Source organism: Myxine glutinosa, chromosome 1 (genome assembly GCF_964187855.1).
Source record: "Myxine glutinosa chromosome 1, kmMyxGlut1.1, whole genome shotgun sequence".
Classification (NCBI taxonomy): domain Eukaryota; kingdom Metazoa; phylum Chordata; class Myxini; order Myxiniformes; family Myxinidae; genus Myxine; species Myxine glutinosa.
The window spans coordinates 45,643,215-45,655,644 of record NC_136261.1 but is presented as its reverse complement, the minus strand read 5'-3'; the positions used below and the strand labels follow the sequence as shown (position 1 = coordinate 45,655,644).

General features: G+C 41.7%; 2 protein-coding genes across 4 annotated transcripts in view; one reads left to right on the top strand and one right to left on the bottom strand.

The window, feature by feature from the left end:
- LOC137423441 (uncharacterized) overlaps positions 1–12,430 on the top strand; it is a 419,740-nt gene that overhangs the window by 209,618 nt on the left and 197,692 nt on the right. The gene's annotated exons all lie outside the window — the stretch shown is intronic.
- Positions 1–12,430, bottom strand: part of LOC137423418 (uncharacterized) — a 65,733-nt gene that overhangs the window by 44,062 nt on the left and 9,241 nt on the right. For all 3 annotated transcript variants that reach the window (XM_068110568.2, XM_068110587.2, XM_068110578.2), the window contains exon 4: positions 6,106–6,534. In XM_068110568.2, coding sequence (XP_067966669.2) covers positions 6,106–6,534 — 429 coding nt within the window. The remainder of the gene's footprint in view (positions 1–6,105; positions 6,535–12,430) is intronic.

Sequence of the window (12,430 nt, the reverse complement as noted above, 5' to 3'; positions counted from 1 at the left end):
TATTACCCCCACCTACCCTACATATGAACAGCCAAAGGCTGTTCCAGATGGCATTGCCCCACGGGCTACTCCGCAAAATGTTGTGGATGGATGAAACTTGGTGGACCAGTTAAGTGTGTGACAAGGACGAATTGATTCAATTTTGGTGATGATTCAAATCCGGATCAGATAATTTTTTAAACGATTCTTCACCAGAGTGATCGGGCTAAAACTGATAAGGATGTCTAAAGTATTGCCATCCTCATGTTCGCGGTCCGCAATTTTGCGTATCTGCGCTTATCTTTTAGATACCCGTTCTCTCCGTCCGCACCGATACTCCCACGTATCCGCGGGAAATTGATCCACTCCCACCTTAAACTTGCTCAATTTTCAAAAGTTTTAATCAAACCTTTTTTTTTTATCACTTTTAATGAGGATGCAACATAACAAAAGAAACAGTATAAAGGAACAAAATAATCTTTCTGAAGAAAATGAAGAAGGGTGATAGACCCTGTTGAAGAAGAAGAAACTCATATTCATTTCCATCGTTCTGTTGAATGGTGGATTCTTATTGGAGACCACCTTGTAACCTCTGCCAGGCCACTCCACACACAGCAAAACACATTAAGGAAGACAGCGTGGTCATTTCTTCACTAAGACTAGATCAAGTTATAGTAGACGTGAGGGAACTGTTGGCTGCTGGGAGATCGATCACAACACTGTACTGTCCAGGCACTCCAAGTAGAAAGCCTTCTTGTCGATAGTAAATGCTACTTATTTGATCTAATTTTTACTCATTGATTCTTATTTTTCGATTTAAATGCCTTTTAAAAATGTTTTATTGGTTAACGGGTTAACGTGTGGTTTTCGTTAACGGGCTAAAAAGGAAAGGGATGTTACGACCTGGCCCCTGCATGAAGGGTACTGCCTATTGCTCCGGAGATCCTAATCGATGTGCTCGGGAGGCCGATACATTCCCCATGGGCGGGTCGCACCGTATGAGCAGTCAGAAGTGACCGAGCGAAGTAACCATCCAAATGCTGATGCAATTTTATTTCAACGGCATTTTCCCGTCTGTTATTTCGGGTGGTTTTTTTGCGGAGTAGTCCGTGGGACTGACCATGCCGCGATTTAAACAAAATATATATATCTCGGCATTTTCCCGTCTGTTATTTCGGGCGGTGTATGACTGACCATGCCGCGATTTAAAAAATATATATCTCAATGGACTTGAAGTTACAGGCCTTTGAGAATTCATTTCGTTCTATAAAGGGCAACTTTCATCGGATTTTCTTCACGTTTTTTTTCAACCGAGTCTAAAACTATGTTAGCGACTGTGAAAAATGAAATGATATATCGAATTTGATTTGAAATAAAACTGTGTGAGAGAGGAAGACACCACGGGCCTACAAAACAGGCCTCAAAGCTATGCGAGTTAATAAAATGGTGGATATTTGTTTATATGAAGCCTCTCCCAAAATGGGTGGAGCTATGGTTCCCAGAATGGGTGGAGCTTCGAGGTTTTGTCTTCTCTGCAAGAACAACAAGAAGAAGAAGAACAAGAAGAAGAAGAAGAACAACAACAACAACAACAGCAGAGGGCACTCTATGAGCAGCGTCTGCGACACGGCTAAAAATCACTTAAAATTTCTACTGGCCGGATCCGAATCCGGATCTTCACCAAAATCTAATCATTTCGTTCTTGTCACATACACTACCTCTCTGCCAAATTTCGTCTGAATTTGCAACTTTTTGAGATATCTTCTTCAAAGACAAACAAACAGACAGAGGTGAAAATATAACCTCCATCCACCTTTGGTGGTGAAGGTAATCACATCCGGATGTAGATGTATATATCTGTGGATAGCGGAGGAGTGAGTAGCTTAGTGATGCAATGCAATAGCATAAGAACAAACTGTTTTTGAAATCCTGAGCATGCTGGTTTGGAATAGAGTAGGGAGTTGTACTGTATGGTCAGACCCCAATGCTGCTCTCCCTTTTGAGCACAGCTTCAGTGTGGGCTGAAGGAGAGAGGTGGGGGTAGTGTTGTGGGAATGTTATATTTTTTCTATACATGGTCTAGTCTCGTGGAAGAGCTAGAACACAGGACATATCAGGACATCATCAACATCATTCGACATAGGCATAAGCCCGTGGTCGCCTCCTCAAATTAGACAACACCGGAACCACTAGATCAGGACACAACATCACAAAGGGAACACCAGGACAAAGAGGATACGCCAATAGCATGGCTGAAGGAGAAGGTAGACGGAGACTGACAACCAGGGCATACAGGTAACGATGAAGGTTAGGAGAGAGCACAAGGGGTGGACAAGATGGATACGTAAGCAAAATTTGGGATGGGTGGGGGAGGTTTTTACAGGTGTAGAAAAGATCATGGCCTTGGATGGGGGATGGTGGTGAACACCTGTCTTGAAGACCAGGACGGAACAATGAGATTAAAGACAGTGTGGAAGGTGGTTCCACGGGAAGGAAGAAAGAGGAATAAATAGGTGGAGGTGTGCATTGATTCTGCATTTAGGCCGTCTCACTAGGAGGAGGTTGCTGGTGGACCACATGCATCCTGCAGTTACTTGGGGTGAGAGTGGGGGAGGGACAGAGCATGGAGCGGGCAGAGAGTGTAAGACCAGAAATAAGGGGAAAGAAGACAGAGACCACTGACCTATCAGAGATGGCGAAATGATAGGCCCATCGACTGAGCTTCATCACGAGTGATTCCAATGATCTTGAAAGCCTTGGTTTCCATGGTGTCAACCCGAGCAAGATTTGCGGTAGGGGAGCCAGCACAGATGGGAGAGCAGCACTCCAACAAGTTGTGGATGAAAGCCTTGTAGGTGGATCGGAGCTCAAGTATGTCAAGGAAGGATGTTGTACAACGATGGATGCCCAGACGGTGTCTAGCGTTGTAGACCAACTTCAAAACGTGGTTAGATCAAGAGAGATCATGACTGATAGTGAGACCAACGAGTTTGAGTGACTGAACCTCTTCGAGACGGTTGTTGAGAAAGTAGATGGGACGGTTTTCCAGACAGTATTTTCAGAGAGACATAGTGAGGCTGTGTTATTTCTCAGGATTGAAAGACATGTTCCACTTGTTTGCCCAGTTTGTGATTTTGTCCAGGTCACAGAGAGTGAAGAGGCTGCTGCCTGCTGATCATAGGGTTGAGATATGGAGCGGCAGAGGGTGGAGTCATCAGCAATGACATAAAGAGGATTTTCCAGATAGTCAGTGAGATCTTTGATGAATATTAGGAACATGATTGGGACTAGAACACTGCCTTGGGATAATCCAGCCTTGACAAACAGAGGAGAAGAAAGGGATCTGTTGAGAGCCACACATTGGCTTTGAGAGTGGAGGAAGTCAGTAATCCAAGAGTGGAGTTGGACTTCATTGGATTCCATAGGCAGACAGTTTGGAGAGAAAGGCAGGATGCCAGACTGTATCGAGAGCTCGAGATATGTTCAGAGAGACAGTCCTGATCTCATGACTAATATTGAGGCCCTACATCCATTGTTGAGAGAGTATAAGCAGCATGTCCATGGTAGAGTGACCAGGTCTAAATGTGAGTTGATGATCTGAAATGAGACTGTTGGAGAAAAATAATTATTTCATGTCAACTGCGAGGATGGATTCCATGACTTTGATGATTATTTGAAGAAAGCTAATTGATCTGTAGTTGAGGGGCTCAGTTTTTGCACATTTTTTAATCTAATGCTGTGATGTTGGCTGATTTCCAAGCAGATGGAAGATGCCCAATGGTAAATGGCAGAGTGAAAAGGGCAGAGCAAGGACGTGCAAGAGCAGTAGAGCAGGTTTTTCAGACACGCGAGTTGAAGCCGTCCAGTCCAGTTGCAGAGTCACAGTCGAGAGTTGCCAAAAACTTTTCCACCTCTTATGTGCAAAAGACAGAATCCAGGAGCAGTTGGGTATGAATGGGAAGGGTTGGTACGGAGAGAGAGAGAGCGAGAGGGGTTAGTGACACAAGATTTTGAAGCAAACACAGAATTGAGGCATTCAATCCACTCACGAGCAAAGACGTCTGTGGTGCCATTTGAAGTGAGGGAAGGGATGGAATGGGAGCATACACCAGAGACAGACTTGACAAGGTACCACCCAGGTTTTAATAAAAGGGGACCAGTTTGAAAGTTCCATCTTGAGATTGGACAGATTTTGTTTCCAAGCTCTCCTGAGGGTAGACATACTCTTGTTGTGGCTTTGTGGAATGGTCTGTTCCCTTCAGTTGGATTTGCCTTCCAGGAGAAGAATGCAGGTTGTTTTAAAACAACTGCCTCACCACAGGAATATCAAGAGCGGAAGGATGGGTAGGATAACTGAATACGAGATGGGATGAATCTGTGCACAAGAGAGAGCAGCTTTCTGTGGAAGAATTCCTTGTCTGAATTAATGTGAGGGGTTGTAGATATAGGAGACCAGTCCTCAAGTGTGATGGCTGCCTTGATCCTTATGGGTTAATAGAACTCTTTAGTCGAACAATGTTTATTGTTTCACAATTTGTTTAGATAAGCATGAGGTACTATTTGTGTAATAGATACGTGTTGCATAAGTGCAACTGAGATGTTTATTTTGCCTGCCATTCTGTTTTGTCTTCTCCAATTCAGATCTCTGGCTGTATTGTACACCGCTGTTTTCCTATTCCATCCCCAGGCGCTGCATGATGCCATAGCCGGGCACCGAAAGGGGCCCAGTGATGACACGCGCTGAAAGGGAGTACTCAGTTTTCACTCTGGTTTCTTGTTTGTTTGTTTGTTTTTGTCTGGGCGATATCTCTTTTAGCTAGGAAGCTGAATTTTCGGCACAATAGTGAGAAAGTGCTTTGACAAAAACGGTACTTTGTTTTTGATTAATCAATTAATTGATTAATTACTTAATTATTATCAATTAATTAAGAACTTATTTATTTTCTTTCTCATCTGGGGCAATATCTCAGGCACCTTTAGAGCTAGGAAGCTGATATTTGGACACGACAATGACCAAGTGATTTGGCTGTAAAGGATATTTTGGATTTATTGATTAATCAATTAATCGATTAATTATTTAATGATTAGTCAATTAATCAGTTAATTATTTAATTTTTCGATTAATGACTTGTTAAATTAATTTTCAAAAAGTTACAGCTTCGGATGAAACACTAGTGGTTGAGGTATGCCATTAACCAATTGATTTTTAAAATATTTTACGATTATTGTTTATTGATTTTGATTATGCAATTAATCAATCAATTAATTGCTCACCTCTTCCTCCCAATACAGTCTCTATGTGCTGCACGGCGGTATCGCTGGGCGCCGAAGCCGAAGGCACCCCAGCAATGCCGCGCTGGGGGATGTTATTTATTTATTTGGCATGGCGTCGGTGTTCTTTGAATGTATCTGTACTTGTATTTTATTGTTATTTTCCTCCGTTTATGTGTCTTTATAAAGTGCAGACGAGAGCTTTGCAGTTCAAGTCATGAAAATGTGCAGGTGCGGAGAATCTGCATTGAAGTAGTCTGCCATTAACGTCACCGCAAGAGCTCACGCAGCCTGGCACAGGGTGCGATCGGCAGTTATGACAAGTGCAGTTTCGGTTAACAAGCTTAAAAAGAGAGGGAGCGACACAGAGAGGCACAGTTGGGACGCAGCTGCGTTTGAGAGAGACATAAAAGCCAAAAACATTCCCGAGCTGACCCATACAAAAGGTGAATAAAATGGGGCGGTTGATGTAGTAGTAGTAGTAGTAGTAGTAGTAGTAGTAGTAGTAGTAGTAGTGTCGGTAGTAGTAGTCGTAATAGTCCCACATTAACTTTTATTTGCATTCATGTCTTTGTGCCTCTGTGCTTTTTGTCATATCTCTCTGCATAACCAAATTAGGCCTAACCTGACCCGAAGCAAAATCGATATCACTGCAAAGGGGTATTCGTGGGTGAATGCTGCTTTGAAAGCAAGTGCTTAGAGATGCATCTAGAAAAAGCAGAGCTACATCTATTACTGTAATCTTTACAATCTGAAAAATTAAGATTATTTTTCAGTCATTTTAATTGAAGTTATGTTATACAAGCTGTGTATGTTGAACGAATCCACATCCCAGGTTAACCCCACATAACTTACCAAACACCTCCAGCCTGGTTCCTCCACCACAACCTGCATATGCTCCATGACGTGTTCTGATCTTGATAACACAGAAATAATCTCCAGAGTCGTTCACGTTGAGCTGGAAAATCTCCAGAGTGAATCTTCTTCTTCTCAGGTTCGAATGTTCTTGTATTTCATGAACAGTTTGATTCGCACGGTTAATGTATTCCACTGACGCAGATTTTCCAGAGAAAACTGTTTTTCCTGTGAAGCTGTTGGGACAGTGTTTGTACCAGTACACGATGGGATTATCTGTGTAACTGCTCTTCATGGAGACGTCACAGTGGAACTCGGCCCGTCCGTTTACAATGTCAATGATTGTGGTTGTTTGTTGGGACACAGAGAGATTGACAGATGATGGTGGATATTTCTCCATGCAACCACAATGTTCCTGTTCCAGCGTCTCTGAGACGGAGCACAAAGAGGAAGAGGGACGTTATTAGTCTGCTGGTGTATGTTGGATGACAAATGGCATGGGTTTTGATATATACACAACCAAGGGCATATGAGGTGGGGGATCACAGGGAGTCAAATGGTTAGGATTACACAATATCGTGAGATGATAAAATATCGCGAGATGACAGAAAGGTTGCCACTTGTCTATGATGTGAGAACTCACGGGAATCAAGGGAAGCGCAAAGGGCCCTCCTCTTTATTGCAACTTAAACATGAGAACTGAAAATTAGTTTCTCAGCTTCTACTGGACGAAATTGGCTGCGAATTGCACAAGTAAATACTTTGTACGTTGAGGTAATAGGTTCCAAAGTTCAGGAACATCCGTTTCCGCATTCTTGAGTTTTATTAAGAAAACCCTCGAATCAACGTTGGTGTCTGTCCGTCCGTCCGTCCGACCGTCCACCCGCCCGAAATGTGTTGGCGCCCATATCTCAAAGGCTATACATTGAAACTAGCTGAAACTTGGAATATACATCGGCCAATACGTCAAATTAATGGCTTTCGAAACAAATTCCACCTAAATCCCATAGTTTTTGCTTGGCTCATAGGGGCAAAGCCCAAAAAGTTGGACATAGAAAAATTTGACTCCGGTAGTAATCGATATAAAATGAAGTTGCATGAATGAAATGAAGTGAAGTTGAAATGAAGTTGCATAAATAAAATGAAGGAAGAATGAAAAAGGCACAAAAACAATGATGGCAAAAAAAAGATTCTTTGTCCAGGATTGGATCGATACTGTATTTCATGACGAGCAATGGGAGAGATGACTTACAGTATCAGGCAGAACCCCCATACAGACTGCAGCAAATAGGTTGGTTTTTAATTAATGTACGTGATGTCTCCAAGTACAGGAGCCAGATGCTCCAAGACGGCCGCCATATCGAGACCAATAACTAAATTTGTATCAATTATTTTTAAATGAATTTTTCACATAATAAATGGGGAACATTTGTCTATAAGTGCTGCAAATTACAAGTAAATCGGTTCACGCAACACAGAGTTATTCAAAAACAAAATAGTATGTCGTATGTGAATCACCCTGTATTTTTTCATCCGTTGTTGTGATGGCCACTTTCTAAATCTAAATGAAGGACATTCTTGGGAAAAATGCCAGGGGCATAGAAAACGCCCCATAATATGGTATGTGCCATGTGGCATAGTATAGGAAAGAAGGGACATTCCATAGCTTGTAGAAAATGTCGAACAATAGAAAATAATGGACATTCAAAAAATCTCGTGTGCATGCTGGACTACCCTTGTGTTCTTAGGAGGAACCAAGTAATGCTCGAGAAAAGTTTATATAAAGGGGCGCCAATTTGATTCACACACCTGCATGAAGAAGTAAATATATTTTATTTGCCGCATGTAGGGCACCCCTTTTTTATTTTACAACATTACATATTATTTCTTCATTACTTCATTAACATAGTGGAATATTTAACTCTCTTTCCCATGCCATTTACCAACTTCACCTACTCCTACCTCATCATAACCTTCAACCTACCTTCGCAACGTTTTCTTTCAACCGATCCACAATTTCGCTAGCAGTGAGATATGTCTTGCAAGAACAATTATCCAAACTACCTTCAGGTCCCCATTCACAACCTCACGAGATATGTCCTATGGAATCTCCTTGGAATTGCTACTCTCAAGTGATTTTGCGTAGTCTAATTATGCTGATAGATGATCCTCAATTAATTATAGATATAACGTTGAAATTACATAACAACGAAACAACATTAAATTCACAATATCCTGATATTCATTCATCCCAACCCTCTCCCCCTCCCCCCCCCCGACCCCTCCCTCACCTCCACTCCCCAAAGGGTTTTTTCCGTCTTGGGCAAAATACGTGTTAAGATGTATAACTAAATAGAACGGCACTCGATAGAGCACATACCTCCACCAGGCTGAACAGTTTTTGTTTTTTTATCCCATTAATAGGCCGGATTTGGATTCGGACCTGAACCAAAATCTAATCGGCTTGCTCTTGTCATCTAACCAACTCGTCCACCACGTTTAGTCATAACTCGTCCTTAACTTTTTTAAAATCAGATCTTCACCAAAATCGAATCGATTCTTCCTTGTCTCACACACACAACCTCTCCACAAAGTTTCGTCCAAATCCGTCAACAACTTTTTGAGATAACCTGCTATGTATCGTTTTTTGCCCGATCTCCTAATGGTGAAGAATCACTTTAAAATTTCTGCTAGCCACATCCGAATCCAGATTTTCAGCAAAATTTAATAATGTCGTCCTTGTCACATATGCTGCCTCTCTGCCAAATTTCGTCCGAATCCGTCCACAACTTTTTGAGAAATTGTGTTCACAAACAAACAGACAGACAGGGGTGAAAACATAACATCCATCCACCTTTGGTGGTGGAGGTAATAACACTCATGATAATAGCATTATATTAATGGTATTACAAAACAAAATTGAAAGTCACTACCGCTGTTTAACACTAAACTGAAAGGGAGGAAACCCAAAGTGTGTTCAGTTACCGAGCAACTAACTCGTGTTTCCTAAGCCAACTGTTCCTCATCAACAGTTTCAAATGAAGTGCTTGCTCGAATGCTTAAACCACTTGGAGTGCTCCACAAGAAACTTAGTAACTGAACACACCCCTGATGTTCTTGAGGCCCATCCCTATAGCTACTGTAATCTACAGTCACGTGAAAAAGTAAGTACACCCCAGGTAAAGTTTGGACTTTTTCAACATATTTCAACATAAAGCCATTTGATCTTCATTTCAACAATATTGATAAATAAAGGTGATATAATATAACAAATATCATGAAACATTTACATTTTGTAGTCCATTGTATAATTTAAATAAACATAAATGCAAATTTCGCAGGTGGAAAAAGTAAGTACACCCTTGGCTCTTATAGGTGGTATTGCCCCCCAAGTAGGCGTTTCTTTTAACTGTCTACCAGTCTCTGACATCAACTGGGAGAATTTTTTGCCCACTCCTCCATGCAGAATTCTTTCAGCTGTGCGTGTTTGAGGGGTTTCTTGCATGCACAGCTTCTTTCAATCCCCCCCACAACATCTCGATGGGATTTAGATCCGGGCTTTGACTTGGCCGTTCCAGAACCATCCATTTCTTTCTTTTCAGCCATTACTTGGTGGATTTACTGGTATGTTTAGGGTCATTGCCATGTTGCAAGGTCCACCTTCGGTTGAGCTTCAACTTTCCGACAGATGGCCTCACATTATCCTCAAGCACCCGCTGGTACAATGAAGAATTCATAGTGGATTCTATGATGGTGATTTGCCCAGGCCCTGATGCAGCAAAGCTGCCCCAACCCATAATATTTCCACCACCATGCTTTACAGTTGGTATCAGGTTCTTGTGGTCAAATGCTGTCTTTGGTTTTCGCCAAACATGTGTTCTGGTACTGTGGCCAAATAGCTCTACCTTTGACTCATCTGTCCAGAGCACATTGTTCCAGAATTGCTGGTCTTTGCCTAGGTGTTCATTGGCAAACTTTTGTCTTGCCCTGATGTTCTTTCTGGACAGCAAAGGTTTCCTCCTGGCACACCTCCCATGTAGATCAAATTTGTGCAGCCTCTTTCTAATGGTAGACTCGTGCACTTTGACATCAACAGTGGCAAGAGCTACCTGTAGGTCCCATGATGACATTCTGGGGGTTCTTAGAGACTTCTTTCAGCATCTTGCGGTCTTCTCTTGGGCTGAACTTGCTGGGGCGGCCTGGCCTGAACAAGTTGGCAGTTGCTTGGAATCTTCTCCACTTGTAGATGATCTTCCAGACAGTCGAATGATTGATTTCAAATTGTTTGGAGATCTTTTTAAATCCCTTCCCAGACTCATAGGCATCTATAACCTTCTTTCTGAAGGCCTCAGAGAGGTCTTTTGATCTAGGCATGGTGACGCCGCACACTTCAACAACAAAGAGCAAACCAAACTGAATGTCTGAGGTTTAAATAAGACAGGTTCCTCCAAGATCCTCTCTATCGATGTTCTAATCATTTGCACCTGAGCTGGTGCACCTGATTCTAATTTTAGGTATTTGAAGTAGTGATAAATGTTGGGGTGTACTTACTTTTTCCACATGCGAAATTTGCATTTATGTTTATTTAAATTATACAATGGACTACAAAATGTAAATGTTTCATGATATTTGTTATATTATATCACCTTTATCTATCAATATTGTTGAAATGAAGATCAAATAGCTGTATGTTGAAATATGTTGAAAAAGTCAAAACTCTTCATGGGGTGTATTTACTTTTTCACGTGACTGTATATACCCCAAAGAGGAATAACTTTTCCTTCTGTTCCCATAGGGAACCAGTGAACTATTATATAAAAATTGATAAATCATCTTTTTCAGTTGTCAGTATTGGTCAGTATAATTAGAGGGGGGAGGGGACACACCAGCAATGACTTCTGATCCTTTTTGTGATTTTCATTTCTGATTAATGTTGTTTCTCAGAAATAGCGTAAACTATCACACATTGAGGGAGGAAAAGTATCGGTCAGCAACATTTCCTGCCTGATCAGCAACAGTCGATATTTCTCAGTAACGATCGGTGTTGGTCAGTAATTAGTAGTAAAGACTCTTTCATCTTGAGCATCTACTGAGTCCAAAGCACGTGTTTTGTTTTGAACCTGGTGAATCTGTAGGAGAGACTATTTTTTGTCCCACTCATATACTGGTGTTGCAAGCCTATTCATTTTATACAAATACGATTTAAATACCTTTATTCTGACAATATGGGACTTTCAAAATGATGTTTGAATGCTAATGAGGCATTTCGCGCATGCGCTGTGTGCGTTTTCAGTGACGAAATGTCTGTCCTGAATTGTCTGGTTGAAAATTCGATGTTTGTTTATTCTTTGCGGGTCACTCTGGATTGATCTTAATGTTGGAAAGGAGAAGGGTGACAAGACAACAATTCTCAACATGGGTTGTAACACTTGGATGACCTGAATGAGATCTCTGCGTGAAATGTCCAGTCTGATGATACCTTGACAGTGCCCTAGAAATAGCATTACGATGAACATTGTAATGAGAAGCAATGGCAGACAGAGTCATTCGCCGCTACCCCCCTTGAAACATCCTGATAGCATGAGCCATCTCATTTGATGTTAATGATACCTAGCCATTCTTAAACTGAGTTAGAATGAGTGTCCAATTTATAGAAGGAATTGACGAGGATTATGAGCAGACAAGGGTTATGCATGCACTTTTTTTGTTTGTATACAAAGTCAAGACTCATAGAAGAGCTAAAACATATAATGGACCAGAACACAATAGATCAACAAAAACATAGTGGAAATGGGGGAAACACACCAACAGCAAGGGGAGGGACATTTGGAAGCAGAATGGGCATGCGAAAGGATGAGATCAAAGAGTGGGGGAGGAGGACATTGGGAGAAAACAAGGTGGATACAAGCTCAAACACAGCCAGAGGAGGAATGGAGTAAATGGGAATGAAACAGAAATTGTAAAAAAGCAAAAAAAGAGGTTGAGAGTGAGGGAGAGGTGGGGGGTCGGGGGGGGGGGAAGAGGAGTGAGGAGTCAAAAACATAACAACCTGGAAAGTTAGGGGTGGGCTTTGGAAGGGATAATGAGGGTAGAAAATATAACGAGTATGGATAGGGGGTGACCAGCCATCTTGAAGTCCTGGAGGGTAAGATGCAATGAACAGACTGAGGGAGTTAGTTCCATGTGTGAGATAAAAAGAGGAACAAAATGAGTGGATGTGAGCAGTGAGCCTGATTTTCAAAGTTACACCAAAAGTGTATTATTAGCAGAAAATGTACATCCTGCGGGGAGAAAGAGCAATGAAGAGGTAGAGGGTGCATGACCA